The following is a 21,208-nucleotide window of genomic DNA, read 5'->3' on the forward strand; positions in this document are numbered from 1 at the left end:
CATGACAAAATGCTTCATAATTGTACAGAAGTATATGTATTTGTCCCTTTAAGTAGCTGATGGAGATCACACTTCATATTCTGGAAACCAGTTATTGACCCTGTGGACCATGTTATATAAAGCAGAACATAATAGGAAAATGAGTGACCACATAAACGGCTCAACGCAGGATCACAATGCAGGTTTATTAGGTGCAAATGTGCAATGCAATGTAATCTGATACAATCTCCCTTCACAATTTTGGTAAGAATTTGAGCATGTTAAAGCCCTCAAAAAGCCAATTCATGTGCCTGAAAAATAATAATAATATTCTTTACAATTTTCTTTACAATTTGAATAGTAAGCATTGACAAAAGTGCCTGTTTGTCAGTGCCTGTCAGTGCTCGGACCCTAATAATAACAATAGTATATATATATATACATATATATATAAAATACAAATAAATGAAGGGAAGAAAGAGTAACAACGCTCTGTAGATACAATCTTCAAATCAAATCAATTTCTCATGTACCAACAGTTTATATTTATTTTATTTAATTGTATTGCCCTTTATTTTATATATTTGTATTATCTAGTCCACCTACTTCTGACGTGCTGTAATAACTGGATTTCCACAGTTTGTGGATCAATACATTTTTATCTTATCTTATCTTAAAAAGTGACAAGCGGCTCTACATACACCGACACAGTAGGTGGCGCTGTGCACTTTTAACCCCAGTTTGTTCCTTCTAAGCGGGAAGGAGCGGGCAGTGTCTCACTCTGCGGTCTGGTCCCCTTGTATCTTTTAGCTAGCCAGCAGCTAGCAGGCTAGCTAAACCAAGAGCTGAACCAAGGACCAAACATGCCTCGGGAAATCATAACGCTTCAGCTGGGACAGTGTGGAAACCAGAGTACGTGGAAGACGCACTTAACGTTAAGATCCTCCATCTTCTAGCCAGTGTCCTGTGTTCACCAGAGTCAGCTAGCGGAGATGATCTGTTAGTTACCATCAAGACAAGCTAAGCTCAAAACACAACTAACTCCACTACAGTCAGTATAACCGCGCTAACCTGTGGCTAGCGGGATTTAATTGCATACAATACCGTATAATGCATGTTGAAGTTAGCTACCAGTCGTAGTTTACTGTTTGTTATTGAACTTATAAGGTCAGCAATAGTTGATTAGATTGCCCCAAATGTTAAGTTGATGCCAGCCCTACTGCTTCTTCCGTTACAGTCGGGTTTGAGTTCTGGAAGCAGCTGTGTGGAGAACATGGCATCAGTCCAGAGGGGATTGTCGAGGAGTTTGCGACTGAGGGCACCGACAGAAAGGACGTGTTCTTCTATCAGGTAACTGGAGCAGGGGTTTCTCATCTGTCTCCTCTGTCCTCTCATCTAAAGGACGTGTCTGTCCTCAGAGCTGCTCCTCATTGGATGTCTCCTATCCTCACCATGCGGAGGAAACTCAGCAACATCAACAGATCACACAGTAAACCAGTTGGTGGCCAAAGACACGATTACAGGAGGAGACATTGTTGTTCTCTATTGTGATTTTTAACATTAAGTTCCGACTTGATCATTGCACAGACAATCTATTGTGCTGGTGTTCCAATCATTGTGCTCAGTGAGTGTATATACAGCGCAGTCTATTGATTCTTGTGTGCAGCCAAGGTTGTTCACCACTAGGTGGCGCAGTTGTAGTGTCAAATGATGTGGGAGCACAGCTTTCCTTCAGACAGTTCAGTTTCACCAGCTCACTTCTGGTTATTCCTGAAACTCCACAGGCCGACGATGAGCACTACATCCCCCGTGCTGTGCTCCTGGACCTGGAGCCCAGGGTGATCCACTCCATTCTCAACTCCCCCTACGCAAACCTTTACAACCCAGAGAACATCTACCTCTCTGAGCATGGAGGAGGTGCCGGCAACAACTGGGCCAGTGGATATTCACAGGTGATCACTGGATGCTATCCTGTTTCTCTCTTAAACCTCGATTTTAATATGAAAACAGAGACATAACTTGATAGACCTGTGATGCTTTTTTCCTTTAGGGCAAAAAAATCCAAGAAGACATCTTTGACATCATTGACCGCGAGGCAGATGGCAGTGACAGTTTGGAGGCAAGTTGATCCTTTATCACACACTGACTGGTGCTAATTAAATTAGCTGGTCAGAGCTGTGGCTGTGTGGATTTTTTGATACAAAGTAATATGTGTGTGTTTTGAAATATATCCCAGAATAGTTAACCCCCCCCCCCCCCCTCATTTCACACAAGAACAACTTCCTACTGAGCTTGTATCTCAAGTATCAAAGTGTTGTTTATAGTGAATGTCCTGGGCACAGACCGGTAATTTCTTGTGGTCATTTTCTATCTCTTTGTACTTTTTTTTTGTTTGTCTCTTGTTGTGACCACTTATCTCCTTTTGGACATTTTGTATCTCTGTAGTCGTTGTCAGACTCTGTTAGTAACATTTAGCAGGTTTTTCTCAGAAGGCAGCACCTCAAGTGGCCTGCTGACCCGTTGGGGCCCTGAGCTTGTAACAAATTGGCCTGTTCTGTAATGCATCCGTGGTTTGATTAGTATCACTGGACTTTGTCTTGGATACTCTTTTGACTTTGTTGTAAAGATCCATGTAGAACGGAGTTATTTGATAGAAGCAGCATGTTCAAATGGTGTCAGAGCCTGTCATCTTGAAAACAGCCAAATTCCAGCCATCCCTCATTATTATTCTTAGCCTCTCTTTTTCCTTTTTTTCCCTTGGTGGACTTTCTTCAGCTGCCAGCCTCCCATAAAATAACACTCACATTTCCCCTCTAAGGTCTGCAATTTCTGTAACTCATTCACATTATGACCCCACATTATTATTTAGTGTGTGCACTCATGTGTGCATTGGATAGGAAGGTGGGCCGGGTTGCCGCGAGCATGTGTATGTTGGCAGGGTGTGGCATGTAGAATGTCTGGTGATAATAGCCGGGCGAGTGTAGAAGGCAGGTATTACAGGGCTGTCTTGGGGGGTATAAGGGAGCCCATTTGTGAGGTGGGGCTGCACTCCCATTTATATAACTGCTGAGGAAGAGAGGCATTTGGTCACCCACACACTTTCAGCCCTCAGCATCAGTGGAATTTACAGTGAGTTTTTAAAGTCACACGTGGCACATGCTGTTGCTGTGGATCTGAGCGGCGAGTAACGAGTCACACTTTGTCTTTGCAGGGATTCGTCTTGTGCCATTCCATTGCTGGGGGGACGGGCTCTGGGTTGGGATCCTATCTGCTGGAGAAACTCAATGACAGGTTCACAAACACATGCAGCTTAGTCACTTACATTTTCTAGTGATCTGGTGTGTGTTTATGTTAATATATATATATGTGTGTGTGTGTGTGTGTATATATATATATATATATATATATATATAAATTGTTTTATGATCCCCAGGTACCCAAAGAAGCTGGTGCAGACATACTCTGTTTTCCCAAACCAGGATGAGATGAGTGACGTGGTCGTTCAGCCGTACAACTCGCTGCTGACGCTGAAGAGGCTCACCCAGAATGCAGACTGCGTGGTGAGCTGTAGCACTTGTGAAGGGGTGTTGTGTAATCAAATAGCTCCCTTTGCTTCATAATGCTGCCATGGGACAAAAAAACAACACAAGATGACATAAACATGACTGTGATCTGAATCAAAAGCTAACTGGTTAGCTTTTACCACTTGAGTCAAACCAAAGGTCAAATCCAACAGAGACGCCAAACTGTTCCACAATCAGTGAGCTGAGACAGGAAACAAAATAATTTTATTAAGAGAGGTGGTCAGTCAAATTACCAATAACGTCATGATGTGATGTCAGACCGTTAAATACATTTGGCTTCACATGCTCTGACAAAATGTCAGGGGTCAAACCGCTGCATGCACTTGTGAGTACACATGTCAAACAGTGTTAGGACATCAAACGTTTATTAAAAGCATGAATAGAGCTTGATGATGTAGTGTTGTCAGTAAGCCTGAGAAAATTATATTTTATTGACAAAAGCCACTTCTTCACTGGTCAATTTGTAACCAGGCGGTTGGATGAGGATATTTAGCCTTTAAAGGAGAACTCCACCCAAATAATCATAAACATGAAGGCTGAGATTGTTCCCTCTCCACTTATGAAAGGGATTTGGTAATTTGACTGCCCAGCTGTCCTTCCTATCATGATCCAATTACAGCTTACGGTTCATTGGTGTATTAAACCGTGCCCTGAAACCAGCTTTGATACATTTGAGTCATTTTATGTCTGCAAAACTGAAAACGCCGCAAATAATTTAGTAAAGAATATGAGTCTTAAGATTTTACTTTTATCGAACGGTTTGTTGAACTGTTACTTATTTAAGGCGCTGCTGTGCTTGAGTAGCTGTGACTATTAAAGAGGCAAACTGCTGTGCCGGCCCTGACGCATCGCAAATCGAACTTATTCAATCCCATTCTGAAATCAGTGATTGTATTAGTCTGAGATTCTCTGACAGTCTAATGGGGTTTCCTTTCTAATACCTACTTCCTCCAGGGTCTTGCATAAGCCCCTCATGTGTATTAAATTAGCTGGAAAGCTAATAGAATCTGCCCAAGAATTGGTCCCCCTGTTGCAGCTGTACAGTGCGTCTTATGTTCAGCTCTCCTAACAACAGCACACTGTGTAGCTTCTTTAAAAGGTTCCTTGACTGCGTCATTACTCCGATACCCTATCGCTCTTTCTCTAACTTCGTAGCAGTGTATCGACTTTCACCCATGTTGTTTTGCTGGAGGGGATCTATTCCTCCAATTTTCTCTAAGTTTGTCTAATAATTACTCTGTGGGCTTGTGTGTCAGGTGGTGTTGGATAACACGGCTCTAAATCGCATCGCCACAGACAGACTGCGTATCCAGAACCCCTCATTCTCCCAGATCAATCAGCTGGTGAGTGAAACGTGTCATCCTGTCAGTGGTCAGGTTTTAGTTTTCGCTCTAGTGTGAATTCAACTCAACTGCCAGGGCATGTTGTCTTTGTTCGGAATACAAACTGTGCGAGACACACCTCGCTCACTACAAAAAATTACGAGATTCACAAACTAGTTTGGCGAGTCAGTTGCATGTCAGACTGGATTTCAGCTTTCTTAGGAATGAGTGGCACATCGTTGCACTTTCCAAATGATACGTCAACTTTTCAGCGTTTGAAAAGAGCAACGCACTCCTTTTTAGTGTGGGGCGTAATAGACAATGTATATATAATTTCATATAATTGTTTATATCAAATAAAACATTTTATATACATTATAAGTTTTTATATATTATAATTATACAGCTATATAAATGTTACATTTTTTTTTGATGTGTGAAAATTAATTCAGATGAAGTAGGGGTGCTGTTCGCCTGTACTTTATTGTAAAGAGACTTTTTTACTTCATGAAATAGACATTTTAGACATTGTGATAAAACTGAATTGGATTAACCCGATTCGTGCAATATATCCCTTTCCAGATTTTATCTTATTTTGAAGCTCTAACCAGTTATTTTAAAAGCTCTGTGTCTAATTGAACCTTCATACACGCAGGTTTCCACCATCATGTCTGCAAGCACAACCACCCTGCGCTACCCAGGCTACATGAACAACGACCTCATTGGCCTGATTGCATCCCTCATCCCCACACCCCGCCTCCACTTCCTTATGACTGGTTACACACCACTCACTACTGACCAGTCGGTGAGTTGTGGTCAGACCACTGAGAGAAATTAAATCAAACTGAGGAACGTTTGTTTACTCACACCCAGTGCAAAGTTCTGCAAGGTTAAACCCCTGTCAGTCGATCGGAAGTGTTCTTGCTATCGGCAGTTACTATTTGAAATACTGAGAAGCCGGCTTTTTACTCTCCCCACTGGGCTTTAGGTTGCTAGTGTGAGGAAAACCACAGTGCTGGATGTGATGAGGAGGCTTCTGCAACCTAAGAATGTGATGGTGTCCACCGGAAGAGAGAGGCAGCCAAACCACTGCTACATTGCCATCCTTAACATCATCCAGGGAGAGGTCGACCCCACACAGGTAGGCGTTTGTTTGTTTGTGTAGGAAGTGTAAATAATAACTAGGGATGCACGGATATGGAAATTCTTGGCCGATACCAAACCGATGTTTAAAACAATAATCTAGCCGATAGCCGATACTGATGTTTGTTTATTTTGTTTTTGTTGTTATTTATTCACCCTTTTGTGCCAGGAAAATAATTAAAACATTATTTAAAAAGCACTATTTGAAATTAATTCAGCCCTTTTATAACTCTTATCTTTTAATGAGCACAAATTCAATCAGATTTAGTGGGGCAAATTCAATCAGCGGACGGGACCCCCGCATCCCCAGCCGCGGCACGTGCCCAGCGGTTTTACCACAAATACCAATGAACATCGGCGAAACCCAAGTTTATTACAGATGCGCCAATGTCAGTAAACGAGGCGAATATCGGGCCGCTACCGATGTACGGCCGATACATCGGTGCACCACTTATAATAACCTTATGTGTTACACATCTCTCGACATGTCTGTACAGAATTTAATCCTATTTGATCTGACCCTGCCGCAGGTGCATAAAAGCCTCCAAAGAATCCGAGAACGCAAACTTGCCAGCTTCATCCCCTGGGGTCCCGCCAGCATCCAGGTGGCGTTGTCCAGGAAGTCCCCCTACCTGCCTTCGGCCCACAGAGTCAGTGGTCTGATGATGGCCAACCACACAAGTATTTCCTCTGTAAGTGCTTATCTCAGTTGTGACATCAGCCTGTTCAGCTACATTTTCCTCCTGTGTTTATTTATACAACACAGATCTGTGTTTGGAATGTTCATTATTAATCATTCAGCTGTTACTGGCAATGTGAATTTTGACAGGTTGGTACTGTCAGCTAAAGTGAGCGGGTATTCTCTGCTGTTATATTTAACAGACCATACACAGGTCTATATCTATAACTAACTAATGGATCGCCATTGAGGCCGGATTTCTCCCAGACTGTCTATGATACATTAAATGAAGTGTGTGTGGGGGGGATTTATTCGTGAAATGTGAATTTACAGTTTCTCTGTGTATGCTGCTAACTGCAATTGTAAAAATTACCTTCTAAAACATGTGTTATTCATCTTTTCCATAATGTATCACTTAAACAGATCTACATTTTAGTCTTGCGTGAAATGCATCTTCCTAAAGAGTGAAGTTGAGCTGCCAGAGCAGCAGTTCTAGGGAAATTCCACACAAATTAAGTTTGGCTATTTATGCTGCCAAACAAGACATTTACTTGAACATTGACATTTTATTTTTGCTGGTTTAAGACATGAACTGTGAAGCAAGAAAATGTTGTGACTTTGTTGAAATAATATTCATAGTCACATTACAGTGCCTGAATTATACTTTTTTAAATACTTCAGGTCTTAATAAAAGTAAGGATGATTTACAGTCATCTTTGGAAGTTACAGTGAAGGTTTCATTTTCCTTTCTTGTAACAGAAGTAAAAATAAAAACCTAGTCAAAAGGAAAGTGTGTTTCTAAAGAAGTCAGGACATGGACCTGAAATCCAACCCCTTTCCTGGTGCTAGTTGTGATGTGCTCTCCGTTTGTTTCCCACAGCTGTTTGAGCGGACGTGCCGGCAGTATGACAAACTGCGTAAGCGTGAGGCCTTCCTGGAGCAATTCCGCAAAGAGGACATATTCAAGGACAACTTTGACGAGCTGGATAACTCCCGTGAAGTCGTCCAGCAGCTGATAGACGAGTACAGCGCAGCCACGCGGCCCGACTACATTTGCTGGGGCTCACAAGACCAGTGAAAGGACTTACAGGTGTTGAGTCTCAGCCACAACTCCTCAATGAACACGCGCTCTTAGTTTATTCTCACTCCATTCATCTCCCTTATACACACACATGTCCTGAAACAAACACATTTGACTTAAGCTGCTTCTCTTGGAAAAAATATTCATCAGCTTTTTGCAGCATGTTATATATATATATGATTTGTTATGTGTTTGAACGTTCACACATCCACAGTGTGCAGACTGAGGGATGATCGGTAACACCCACTGTCATTAAAACCAACCAAAAGTTAAAAGGCTAAGTTCGGAAATGTAGTTTATACAAGTAAATAGTCTTGTGAAGTAAAAGGATGAGCGCTTCTTCTCTGCAATTCTGTGCAGAGAGCATAAATGTTTTCTACAAAAATCTATTTGATAGTTGTTTCCTTTTCTATTTCTTTGCCTTTGTTTCCGCAATTTAAGAACCTGTTGCCTTGTTTTGTTCTTTTTCTTGCCTGAACGCTAGCAGAGCTGAGTTACAGGAAAATGTCCACAGACTATAAAGTGACTGCCTTCAGTAATTGGGAGTAGGACTGGCTGGATGCATGATGGTTAATGTCGGTTCTTGTATCCCAGACATTTAAAATGGAGCTTGTTCCCATATTTGTGCTGCTGATACTCATTTGTAACCACTGTACATGACCTGTAAGAATTAAGTTGAACTTGTGTTTAGGCCAGAAAATGGTGTAAACACATCTGCTATGTTCACAGCATTGATATTTTTAACAGCAAATGTCACCCAGAGTAAAGGGAATTAAGTTTGTACAGATGACCATGTCTGTGTACAGGGCTGGACCTCACTGTAATGCTTCATCTCTATGCCTGTAAATAAACTTAAAATAATATCTGGCTCACCGACGGTCTCTGTTTCCTGTTGATGAATTTACTCTCCCTTGTTGCTTTGCTTCTTGGACCTGCTGAAAATAAACATTGTTTTTGATGTAACCACACAGGGTCATGTTACTTTTATTAAATACACAAATTAAACAGCATTTTCCCCCTCACCTGGAACTGCTGTGTCCTGATGCCCATTCAACGAACTCTGTTAAGGCTCATTACCACAGGGGTACGTAAAGGCACTTAGCAACGCTTGCTCAACCTGCTATTGTTTTTAACCAGAAAAGCTTAGAGAGGGGGGGGGGGGGTTACTCCCAGGTCTGGCGCCAAACGTGGGCCTTTTATCAAAATGTTTCTTTGTGAAACAATAGTCTTGCACTGCTTCACTAGCTGAGGCACAAGAAAGGCACATTTTCTGAAAATGAAATTGAGGAAATGAGCTGTCAGGCTGAACAATGGTACCGAACACTGAATATGGTAAAATGGTGCTGTTTTTTATTAATTACATACAGTATTTATAGTTTTTATTGCACTTCCAAGTTGGTTAAAAACAAACAATAGTGCAATTAACTATACACACACACATTACATTAAAAGGTACCGTGCAGCGTACAAACAAGCGTAATATAAAGCAACAACATCCGCAGTTTGATTTTTTTTGTCCTTTTCATACATGTAGCTCAGAGCTGCCTGCAGCTGCAGTAAAAAAGAAGCACAGAGAGAGAGGGCTATGACTCATCAAGGTCGTCCATATTGAGAACTCGTAGTTTTGTCGCTGGTTATCGCATGGGGTTGTTTTGCAGACAGTCCTGTAGAAAAATCATCTTTACAAAGCCAATTATTGTTCTCAAGATTCCTAAAGGGTTATCTACAGTAATATAAAGGTGTATACAACAGGAGGGTTTAATATTCTAAGATATTCAGGTGTAAAAAAAAAATATATATATCGAAAGGGGGGATTTGTCTGCTTTGGGATTATGAAATGTTATAAAAGCTTATTAAAAATATCTTTGGTCCATTCTCAAACTCATGCCTCGGTGAAACAAAAACACTAAAACAGTGAACACATAGGAGCTACACAGGAGTTACACATCTGATCATATGGAGCGTGAACCAAAGGCATTCATGGCTCTGATCGGTTGAAACCCAATATCAAAATGCACCTGGGTCTGCATTTAAGACATAAAAGACAGTAAAAAAAAAACAAGCACATAAATAAAACTACAAAAGCACCTATGGCATGAGTAGAAGGTTTATGTTTAAATAGCAGGGGACAGATGGGGGCACTGCATGATAAATATGAAATAATCCACAGCTCTGAATGGGGCCTTTCTGTGTGGTCTGGGTTCGATGCCTTCAATGATTAATACATTGTGAAAATAACAATAATAAACAGTGAAGCACCTGTTATTGTCAGCGGAGCAGAGCTGCACTAGAATAGCAACTGACACAAGCTAAGATTGATCCAATCAGTCAAGTGTTAACCAAGTTCGGTGTCGAGGATTACAGCCAAGACGAGCAGCACGACAAAGGACACATCAGAGCATTTGGTGGAAACAAAAAACAGAACAGAAACCGAACGGCTCCAAAATGCTTTGGTTTCTGTGAATCAACGATCCCAGATCCTGAACGTGTCGCCCAGGGAAGAAGTTTCTTCGTCAACCGCACTCGCAACTGAAAATCTCATCGGTAAGAGTCTCTGAATGGACCCGGCGGCCAAAAATGACTTGGCTACAGAGTTCAACATCTGCTTCTGGTTCCAAGTTCACATGGCTCACCGCATCAACAGTTCCAGGTAATGCAAGCCCGGCTGGGATCTTATGAAAACGAACTGTCTCTGATGAACATGTCGGCGCACAGGCACGTGAGAAAGTGAGTCTGTGTGGGACTGAGAGCCGGAGGCGGGAGGGTTTGTCACCGAGCGTTCTCAAAACTGGTTAAGCGGCGCACGGAGGACTGCCTTCTAGGAAAGTTAACACAAATACGGCACACTGGGAGCCATGGCTTCGTGAGGGGGAGGACCACAGCTAATTGTTACCACAAGTCCAAAGTCTTGCTGTCTCTCCCTGACGTAGCAACTAACGTCTCACATTGTCGAGGTTGGGTTGGGGGAGGGGGGTGTTGCCATGTGGGGTATAAGAGGTGGTTGCGTGACAGGATGGGGTGGATGTGTGTGTGTGTGTGTGTGTGTGTGGGGGGGGGGTTACACGTGACACCTCATCAGCTACCGCACTGGTTTCTTTGGGTTTCTAGGCCTCGCTCGCAAAAACACAACCCCCCTCGCCTTCCCGTGCTTTGCCGTTCCTTCACCCTCCCTCCTCCACTGGCCGGCTCCTTCAGCTGGAAAGCTCAGCAAGGGTTTATTTTCACGGATGGGGAGCGAAAACAGCCCTCTCTTTGTTTTGGCTGTCGTGCGGTTCCCAGTGGAGGAGGCGCGGGGTCCTGAGGACCGGGTCTGGGCCTCCTAGGGGGGCCACGCGGAGGAGGCCAGTGTTGGAGTTGGGGGTGGGGCGGGGTCGTCTGGGTGTGGGTCCCTCTCAGACGGGGTGCGAGGGCAGCTCCAGGAGGGTGGGCGTCTGCATCGAGCCCAGGTGACGGAGGCCCACGTCCGTGCTCTCCGCTTTGGAGATGTCCGCATCCTCCCCTTTCCCTCGCTGGCGACGGATGGCACTGAAATATGCGTTCATCAGCTGCATGATCTCAGTCAGCTGTGACAAGAGAAAGAGAGAGAGAGAGAGAGAGAGAGATAGTGAGTGAGAGAGGGAGGGAGGTCAGACTGGTGGCAGTCTCAGTGTCTGTCTGGCACTGTCACAGGAGGGTGGAGAGGCATGATGTCATCCAGCTGCTAGAAAAACTGGATCGTCCAGAAGCCGAGGATGAGGCTGTTTGGCAGATTCTCACGGGGACACACACACACACATTCACACACTCCCATAGACATACGCACACACAACCAGAGAAAGAGGCCTCACATGTGTGTGGATATTTCATCACTTTGACACATTTTGCTCGGCAGCTGTTGCAGAAGGAAAAGAAGGGAGGGCAACGGCAGAGCGTTTAATTCGTTCATCTGTGTCTGCGTTAACCTGACCTCGGCGGACGTGACCACTCGGACCACAGTAAGCCTCGGTGACCATTACCCTTAATCTCGTCCTGCGTACGCCTGCCTAAACATGGTGTGTGAGAGCACCGTCTCCAAGCTTCAACCTTCACCTACACTTCAACTGTAACTGTAACCCTGGAATCAGCAGCTAAATCTTGCTCTCGCCATTAACTCCAGGCCTGGCCATAATCACCCCCCTGCAAATCCGCCCGCTTTCTTCTTTCCTGCCCGGTGGCTAAGAAACCGTGCAAATTCATGTCAGAGCAATATGAGGCCTTAAGTTCATAAAAGTAGAAAACCTCTCAAGAGTCGTACTTCAAGTCGCCTGTGTGTCCAAATAAATAAATAAAAGCCACTTTTGTGCCCTGCGTAAAAAAAAAAAATCACAGAGGGATTTTTTGTTCAATGTGGGAAGATGCAAGCGAATCTGCCCAGTGAAAGGCGAGACTTGTTCTCTGCCGGAAAAAAAAAAGGGTCTGTTTGGAAGAACATCGATGTTTCTGAGAAATGTTTTGCCTAATATTTTAATCTAACCACCGCAATAAAACTCACCCCCAGTTGCCATCTGAAGCCAGGAAGTTGGACTTCTGGTGGTTAGCATGTGGCAGGTTGTGTGCTCTCCATTTAGACCAAATTAATGAGTGTTTTTTAAAGTGGGTCAGGGTGCTGGAGGGGGGGCTGCATTGTGAGCAGACAGCATGCTTCTTTCACTTACTCGGCAGAACGCTGCACGGCGATAAGGCCACTTGAACCCTGACTACACTGGAGATGAATGGCGTCTAAGCTCAGTGCAGGAAACGGCTCCAATTTGACTCCCCCCCCCCCCCCCCCCCCGCCTCGGCCTGGATGTGCTAACGTGGGACTTGGGTCACTGTACCTTGGTGGTTTCAAATAGCAGATCCCGATCCCCGGCTGTGATCTTGAAGGTGTTGCTGTCCGATACACCGTAGGAGCAGATCTGGCCATAAGGGAAGGACTCCAGGGCCTCTGCTTCTCCCTGCCGGTACAGAGACACGGATGTAGCAGCAACGCCCAGCCACAGCTTCTGGGAAAAACTCCCCGTCGAACTCTGCAGGGAGGTGAACAGATGTCAGAACAATCCGCAGTTATCACTCAAATTATCGCAAATGACTCTAATCCGACAATAAAACCAAAGCATGACCTCACGCTACTCACAATATAAAAGTCCACTTCATACAGCGTGCATCCAAAGCCCGACCACTGGCGTGCAATTGTGAGGTAGGCGGCCATACTGTCCCTGCGGTTGTAGCCGGCCAGACCTTTCCAACGCTCCAAGATGGACCCCATGACGGCCGCCGCCTCCTCCTTCAGCCGGCTCAGCAGGCGCATGTCCTGCTCCACCTTCTGCTTGTGCGCTGCCGTGGCCGTGTGGCTCCACAGCGTCCCCGCCAGGAGGCCTGTGGGGAAGCGCTGCGTCGTCGGGCAGCCCTGAGCCGCCACCAGACAAGGCGGCAGGGCCTGCGGGGCAGCGAGGGACATGAGGACGCGAGCTTCCAGCATGTCGCCGGGGAAGAGCTCGTCCAGAGGTGGGCAGGGGGCGTGCGTGCTGAAGTCCCCCATCAGGCACTGGAGCCTCAGGGCCGCCAAGGCCTGCAGGTCCTCCTCACAGGCTGGCAGCTGGCCGCGCACGACCATCTCGTGGCACTGCAGCGCACAGGGAGAGACAGAACAGAGCAGGATGAAAATAAGGCACAATGTGACAGCAATAGCCTCAGTCCTTCCATCAATATTTTCTACCCCACCCTGTTTTATTTTGTCCCATAAATCTTTTATGGGAGTCCTCGGGAAAAATGTTCTAATGAAGCCAGTGCTGGCAGCCTCCTGCCCCCTCTGCTCTACAGCCAGTCCTCTTAGTCACACTTTTTATACACTGCATTTTATTGTAATCACAGCCCATAACACATTAATGATGATAATTAATGAAACATTATTACACCCCGTGAAATACGAGGAATTTGTCATTGCGGGACAATTCGTTATCCGGAGTGGTCACTCTCAGAAAAACTCCTTTTGTCGAGTGGTGTTCTGCTCCATTACCTGCTCAAAGAGGAAGAGGTACTCGATGCTGTCCGATGATATGCTGTCAGCATCCAAAAGGCAGTAGAGCTTGAAACACAGCTTCCACTGGGACTTCGACTCGGACTCTTTGGTGAAGAAGCTGCACAGAGGAGGGACAGAAGGGGTTAGGGAACAGATATACCCAAAAACCACAAATGGTACACCAAGCATCTTCAGGCTGGAGGTTAATATGTTACAAGCTGCTGCCTCCCCGATGTGAAATGTTGTTTAGTAACTCTGTGGTCTGCTGAGGTACGTGTTTACCCTGTCACAGCACAGTGAGGACACAGATACACAAACCTGTTGAAATAATACACACTTCCTTTTTTAGTTCCGCCGGACGCCTTATCGTTTCATGCAAGACTTCGCCTGGTACAACCCAGTGACGTCAGCTCCACCGTGGAAATCCACCGGCTTTGCTGGCAGTGACACAGGTCCAGTTTCCCAGCAGGGTGTAATGTTTAACCAATAAGACCAGACAAGGTCGTCACTTATCAAGGATACTGGATAACATTCAGCATGGGAGTCGAACGAGTCAAGATAAACACACAGTCCACCGGTGACAAATAGCTCAGATTCCTCAGACGAGACTGTGTTTTGACAGCGTGTGTGTCTGCTTGGGTTTTAAAGTGTCTGCTTCCTTTGCTGTATCTGTGCTCCAGGCTGATTCACTTTACAAACCTGGTCAGGATGTCTGCGACCAGAGCGCCGCCTGCAACCGGCTGCTCCCACAGTGCATTCTGCTCATACAGTGCAAACGTGTTTTTGCTCTCTTGCAGGCCGAGCTTCTCCTGCATCCTGCGAACCACCTGAGGAAGGGGACAGGTAGACGGGGATAGGCTCGTGTGAGACGAGACAACACAGATATGGGCGCCCTGTGATAATCATCAGACCGAGCTCCGAGCAGTAACACGTGAGAATATGAAAGAAAAGTTGTGCTCAAAAGAAGAATCCAGATTAATGCGTCCAAACCTCATTGGCAGTGGTGTGTGAGCTGATGTAGAGCTGGCAGGAGCCGGGGCCAGGGTAGTGCACAGTGCACAGCATCTCCTGTCTGCTCATCAGCATTTGGATCTCCTCCCAGGATGGCACACACTCCCGACACTTGGTCTTCTCCAGAGCCTCGCTGATGAATGACGCGTAATTATCCATCTCAGACTCAGGACTCTGGCTCTGAATCCTGCAAGAGAGGGTGAGAAAGTGAGATGGGTGCGGATAAAATGAATATATTCAAAACTTAAAAAGGGAGAACTTGTTAACGCTCATGACTCAAAGCCTGTAAAGTGCTCTGCTGCAATCGTGGACTTGGCGTCATCCTTTTGAATTGACCGATTCCTTATTTTCTTTGGGCTGGCAATGCTAGAAAGCCAATGAGGCGAGGAATGACAAATGTTCTCACTTTAGCTCTCAGGGACTTAAAGGCCCAAGATCCCTCATTCGTTCAGAGAAAAGGAAAATAGCAAAGAAAACATGTTTGACTTTTGGAGTAACGTATGAAACAGGAAAAGGTGTTTCCGTTCCTGTGAACCGGAGCGACCTGCCACTTCCTCCCAGCGGAGCGTCCAGGAGTGGTAGGTGAGTGCGCCTGGTGTTGTTTTAAAGAGATGGGACACAAAAGCAGCGTGACGTCTCACACACTGCACTGAGTGTGAAAGGTGTGAAATACAACCTGACGGAGTCACGAGCTCAGCCCTGTGTCAACACCGAAGGGGGAAAATAGGAAGGAAACAATTATACCACGACGTTCGTCCCAAAACACACAAACGGGACGGAGAGACGCAAACAAGGGGGCCTCCAACTTTCTGTCCGACAGAGAGAGGCCCTCTCACTCCCTCCGATGGCTCGCTCTCTCATGACTGCATGGCCACAGGGTGGGATATGTCCTGCTAAAACATAATTAGGAATGTTCTATGTCCTATACTCTCCTCCTCTCTTCACCCCTCTCTGCTCTTTCCTGCGCTCCGGCCTCCTCCTCCGCCTCCACCCTCCTCTGCTGCTTTCTTTCTTCTGGCCTATTCTCTCTGACAGCAGACATTCCCCGGGGGTTTCTCAGGGCACTGGGGGGAGTGGAGGAGGGGTTTTTCTGGGCCCACTGCCCAGCTGCAGCCTCAGCACTGATCCGCCGAGTGAGAGGGTGCGTGAGAGCGCCCGGCAAGACGTATCAAAACACAGGCAGAGTTCCACGCTGTTATTATGAATCGCTGTCGCATGCGACTGCTCCATTAGCTGCAGGCGGATTCCCAGTACAGAAACGTCGATAGAACTCCGCAGGGCTTTGATGACATGGCGTTAGACAGAATATCTGGAGCAGGAGATTAAGACTACTAATAACTTTGATCGCCTGGCAGCTAATTCAGACTTGCATATCCCGACCTAAAAAACACTGGATCTGTCTGAGGGAACACGCTAACAATGTGAAGCCATATCACGCTACCATATCTAAACATATCTAGTGGGATCCTGACGCCTGCTTTTTAAACTCCAGTCTGGCCCCCAGGTTTTCTCTGCTACTGTAACATTGAACCTGTCTCCCCCCATCAGACTCACGATCTGATGACCCAGTAGTACGGGAATGGGATGGCACCTCGCTGAGAGAGCTTCAGTTCGTATTTGACTTCCCTGGTTACGCTCTTCAAAACATCATTTTGATCGATATATAAAATAAACACTGCGATATTACTGTTAACAGACAACTGTGGTTTCGACTACCTTAAACTGTCAACTTAGATGCATCTGCTGTAATGTTTTCCACGTGTCAACCACAAGTCATGATTCCCAGTTGGACAAATTAGAGCCAGAAAAAAAAAAAAGAAGAAGAAGAAAAATTTTCCACTTGCAATTTCAAGACAGAGATGGCGTGAGCAGGTTTCGTCAGTCTGCACGGTGATACTAAATCCAATATGAATAAATCCAAACCTAATACTGCATTCACATTATATTGCAAGTGGAAAAAAATAAACCTAATATTGAAAAACAGAGGACTAAAAGGATTCTAATACTGCAAAATAAAGAGCAACTAGAAAAGGCACTAACCTCCGTTAACAGTCCCCTTAAGAAACCATCTTTTTATTTGAACCAAATTCTCTCAGATTCCCCTCATCTGGATAGGCATCAGAATTTATTGATTTTTTTCCTGACCCATACCACATCCCTCCACTAGGTTCCGGGGTACAACCATTTCCATTCCATTTGGAAACGTAAATACAATCACATCACCTCTGCTCTGAGTGGACTTTTGATTTGAATTAGTCCAACATCAAACGCTGATTCTCACCTCTTGAGGTGGAACCGCAGATACTTGAGCACGGTGGGCCCGGGCAGGAAGGTGCAGCTCATGCAGGTGAGGAGCTGCCAGTAGCGGAGGTGTGCGGCGGTGTACGGGGCAGGCGTGTAGCTCGTTTGCTTCACCAGCTGGCAGTAGACCTCGTCCCGGAGTGTCCGCAGGTCCAGGCAGGTCTGCAGCACGCCCTGGATAATGGGGACCGGCTCCCGTGCCGACTCCAGCTGCTGCAGGCAGTTGAAGAGCTTCACGGCCTCCTCACGCACCGAGCCGTAACCCTTCCCACTGTGGTCTGGAGAGAGGAGGGAGAGCAGTGGAATATTGTGTTCAGGCTTTTAACTTCTACCGTCTACTAGAGCAAGATCACTAAGTTGTAGCCAATTGAGGCTGATGTTGTAATACAGACCATTGTTCCTCAGACTTATTGTGCCGTGGTTCCTATTGTCTGCTCTAATCTACACGTGCGTTCCTATTCTCACTCGTTTAAATGAAGCAGCCGATGAGATCTTGTTATTCTAGTGGCCTGTACTGTGCCTTCTGCCTCTCAGCAATTCAAACAGCAGAGTAATCCCAGAGATCACTCTGCTGCTCTCCATTTAGCAACACAGACATTGAACTGCAGTGGCAAAAAATGTCTAGTTTACTGTAATTTACTCAGTGAAGATTGTGCATCTGGCCTGAAGGAATACTCAGTAAACTTGCTGGTAATCCCGGAAACCCCTATCTCTTTGTCAGACAGCTTTATTTATAGATGGCTATCGGGACGTGAAGAGGATTTCAACAAATAAGATAAAACAGTGTTTCAGAAACAAATGACCGACCCTGTATCTTTAATTTAGTCAAAAAAGAATACACATATCAGGATGACATGTCTAAAATAGTTTGTTGACATCTCATAACTTGCAATTGTTGAGAGATCTGAAATTACTTTTGATAAGTGGAAATTCAGTTGTTAGATCTATATTTCTCAAGCGATATCTAAATTGAGGATAAATACAATTTGTAAACAGATAATTTATCTTGCCATGTCAGAAACAACATGTATTTATATATATAAATATGTCATTCAAACTAATGAAAACTTGTTATCTAATTATACAGCTTGCAATAGTCTCAGCCAATCAGATTTTTTTCGAAGGGCTGTAGAATTTATTTTAACTTCATTTCATTTTTATCCACAGCTACACACATAACCTACATAATAATGTATGACATGCAGATGTTAAGTACTTACATGTGTGCTCCAGGCTGCCATAGGGGAAAGGAAGCAGAGGGGCGTACAGGGGGCCCTGGGTGTACTTCAGGATGGGGTTGTGCTGGTAGATGTGCTCCACAACCTCAGGGTTGAACTTATTCTCCTTTAGCACAGAAGGGAAAGAATTGTGACGATAACATCATTAGACGCAGAAAAAGAAGAAACTTTCATATGTCCGCAGTGAGCCCTTGGTCAACCTGAGGGCGAGTCGGCGATTGAGAGTGCGGTCGGTCTCTCAGGGGTTGACCAGGGTCGACTCGACCCGGGTCACAATTCAGCTCTGGCAACTTTCAAAGCAGAAGGAAGGTCAAGCGATGACCCGGCAAACCACACCAGCATGACTGACATGTTATATTTTATCTGCTGGCGTCAATGGGTTTTGTGCGTGTGTGTGTGTGTGTGTGTGTGTGCGTCTTTCACTGCCTCTGTGGAGCGATGCCTTGCAGTGGTACAGATGGCTTCGCTACTGCCCTCCAGCACCTGTTGCTCATTAGTAACGTTGCCACTGCCTCTGGCTACGAGGCAAAACCCCCACCCACCCCCTCCTTAGTGGGGCAAAGTTGACACATTCTTCTTAAGTGTTTGGCGCACACTGGTGACAGGCTTGTCTGTTTGAACTGTGGGAAGGAGTTTTCTGTGGGCCACATGCAGCAGGATACGGCACCAGAACCCAGATGATATTCATATGGTGCACGTTCATGCTTGGGCCCCCAGGTGGTCTCCAATTCCCTTTGGTCTCCCTCTGACGCATGCAGTCGTTCGATGTTTCGTGAAATGCCCGTATTATCCATGTCACACGAGAAGATGGATTCCGCAAACTCAGCTTGACCCGACAACAAATCTATTTCATTTATTGAATGAATCCAGAAATCTCTGTCTGCACCCCGAGAACCGTTCATCTTATCAACTTCACACTGGGCATGTGTATTGTTAAGGACCCAGGGATGTGCAGTGTCACATTTGATGCAATGTGGACACACGATAAGTTCAATATTAATAAACAGGCGACTAGGACTCATCAACACACATGTTGTTGTCGATCACGACGACAACAGGACCTTCAAGGCAACAGTTACAACTGATTCTCCGGTTTAGGATCCTTGGCATAAACAGATGAACAGCTCTTAATGCAGCAGTGGTGGTTCAGCTTCAGGGTTCTGCGAGGAACCGGTCTTTCCTCGCCGCAGCTCAATATCTGCAGGTCACGTTTACAGTTTCAGGGAGAAAGCTGCAACCAGCATCACCACAGACTGAACAAACAGCCCATTCCAAACAGACAGGTTTAGAACAGGCATTGGACTTAAACTAGAAATGAGAAAAACAGCTGGCCTGGCTCTAGAACTTGTTGACACTGAGGGGTTTCAATCTTTTCTTCCAATTCTTGTGCATTTAAAACGTTGATTCTGGTTTATTAAAAACTGACAGGGGCGGATCCACGGGTGGGGCCAGGGGGGCACTGGCCTAACTTATTCAAGCTTTTTTTGAAGTGCAATGTTCAAGGTCAAATTCTTGAAATATATTCCATGATCTGTAAAAAACAGAATGACTTAAATGTGCACCTACTGAATCGGGAATTGATGCATTGATGTCGGGCATATAATTGGCTCCTCTATGTAAATGTTGTCCCCTGATTTATAAAGAGAATCATTCCCATCATAACCTTGTGCTCAATAAAGTAAAAACGCCAACGTCTGGTATTACTGCAACATTTCTAAGGTTATAATTAATGGAGGTAAAAAATACAGGAGGTCAAATGATAAAAAAGGAGTTTAGTTAAATATTATTGTTTAAACTTGTTCTTTGAATGCTGCACTCTGAGATTTCTGCAAATGACTTGGTGCCTACGGTGTTTCTATTACAGATAGGAATAGTGGTCTGACCCCCGTTTCAAAAAATTCTGTCCTTTAAATGTAATGTGCGGCAGATTTTAAATTGAGCTGTTTCACCCGGCTAATCTTTTCTTCAGATCTTGTCTCCATTTTTCTCTCTTTTGCACATGGCCTCTGGCCGTAGGTTCAAGGCTGAAACTAAAGTCCCTTCGCTCCCTTGTGTCTGCGGCTGGAACTTGAATCTATGCCTTAAAAGAAAAGCGTGCACTTCTGTCTGCACAGAGCCTCGTCTGTTCCTTCGCTCTCTTTGATTTTTGCAGCAGCAGTCCTAATCTCACACTGGAGAGGGACAATACCTCGTCTATTTGCGTAAGCCTGTGTGCCTGCGTGTAAAAGGTGAGAAAGAGAAGAAGCGACAGACTGAAATGAAACGTTTGAGACACAGTAAAAGTGGTCTGAAGGAAAAACAGGTCAGACAGTGAATGAGGAGCACTTTGAAAGCAGTCCCCCCCTCTCATCCACCCAAAACATAATCTTGGCCCCTCCTGGCAAAGCACACAGGCAGACGGAGGCGAGCAGATTAACCACTTTTCTTTGAGATTAGAGACTCTCGTTGGGAGATTATGGACACAGGAGGCCCGGCGCAGGACTGCTTATCTGGCCCTGCTGCTTCAGGCCGGGCCCTCCTCCACCTCCTCTGCCAAATCTGCCCCTCTCTTCACCCCGGGGGCAGACTGATGCAAGACGAGTCATATGTCTGCTCAATGAGATTCCAGCACGCTGTGTTCTCTAGCAGCCCCCAGGTCTTAAAATATGTCCGTCGCTTATAAACACACTCGCTCCACGTGAGAAGGTAAAGCAAAGAGTATCTTCTCAAGCTCCAGTTCCCGAGAGTGCCGAATAACCGGTTAAACCCCTATCTTGAAATGACTGTTGATGATTCAGGTCGGTGACTCTGTCCTGTCCCAGTGTGGTGGAATAAGATGAGGTCACTCCGAAGAGAAAAGCCAGCAGAGGAA

The 21,208-nt window shown here is 45.3% G+C and overlaps 2 protein-coding genes across 3 annotated transcripts in view; one reads left to right on the forward strand and one right to left on the reverse strand.

Moving 5' to 3' along the window:
- The first annotated feature begins 723 nt into the window (after positions 1-723).
- tubg1 (tubulin, gamma 1) lies at positions 724-8,751 on the forward strand. Its single transcript, XM_062407407.1, has 11 exons — positions 724-891; positions 1,217-1,329; positions 1,764-1,931; positions 2,030-2,098; positions 3,191-3,270; positions 3,413-3,539; positions 4,820-4,906; positions 5,541-5,690; positions 5,874-6,026; positions 6,559-6,720; positions 7,588-8,751. Exons 1-11 carry the CDS (start codon positions 843-845, stop codon positions 7,783-7,785), a joined length of 1,356 nt encoding a protein of 451 aa, XP_062263391.1. The 5' UTR covers positions 724-842; the 3' UTR covers positions 7,786-8,751.
- A 365-nt stretch (positions 8,752-9,116) lies between these two features.
- Positions 9,117-21,208, reverse strand: part of plekhh3 (pleckstrin homology, MyTH4 and FERM domain containing H3) — a 33,244-nt gene continuing 21,152 nt past the window's right edge. For both annotated transcript variants that reach the window (XM_062407404.1, XM_062407405.1), the window contains 8 exons: positions 18,340-18,463; positions 17,100-17,397; positions 14,798-15,005; positions 14,507-14,634; positions 13,805-13,925; positions 12,923-13,411; positions 12,624-12,815; positions 9,117-11,351 (listed from right to left, as the gene is read on the reverse strand). In XM_062407404.1, coding sequence (XP_062263388.1) covers positions 11,181-11,351; positions 12,624-12,815; positions 12,923-13,411; positions 13,805-13,925; positions 14,507-14,634; positions 14,798-15,005; positions 17,100-17,397; positions 18,340-18,463 — 1,731 coding nt within the window. In that variant the 3' untranslated portion in view covers positions 9,117-11,180. The remainder of the gene's footprint in view (positions 11,352-12,623; positions 12,816-12,922; positions 13,412-13,804; positions 13,926-14,506; positions 14,635-14,797; positions 15,006-17,099; positions 17,398-18,339; positions 18,464-21,208) is intronic.

Source organism: Platichthys flesus, chromosome 16 (genome assembly GCF_949316205.1).
Source record: "Platichthys flesus chromosome 16, fPlaFle2.1, whole genome shotgun sequence".
In the NCBI taxonomy this organism is placed as follows: Eukaryota; Metazoa; Chordata; class Actinopteri; order Pleuronectiformes; family Pleuronectidae; genus Platichthys; species Platichthys flesus.

Coding starts and splice junctions, on each gene's coding strand:
- tubg1 (XM_062407407.1), top strand. CDS start 843: ATGCCTCGGGAAATCATAACGCTTCAGCTGGGACAGTGTGGAAACCAG. Junction 3,271..3,412: donor CTGGAGAAACTCAATGACAG/GTTCACAAACAC, acceptor TATGATCCCCAG/GTACCCAAAGAAGCTGGTGC. Junction 4,907..5,540: donor TCTCCCAGATCAATCAGCTG/GTGAGTGAAACG, acceptor TCATACACGCAG/GTTTCCACCATCATGTCTGC.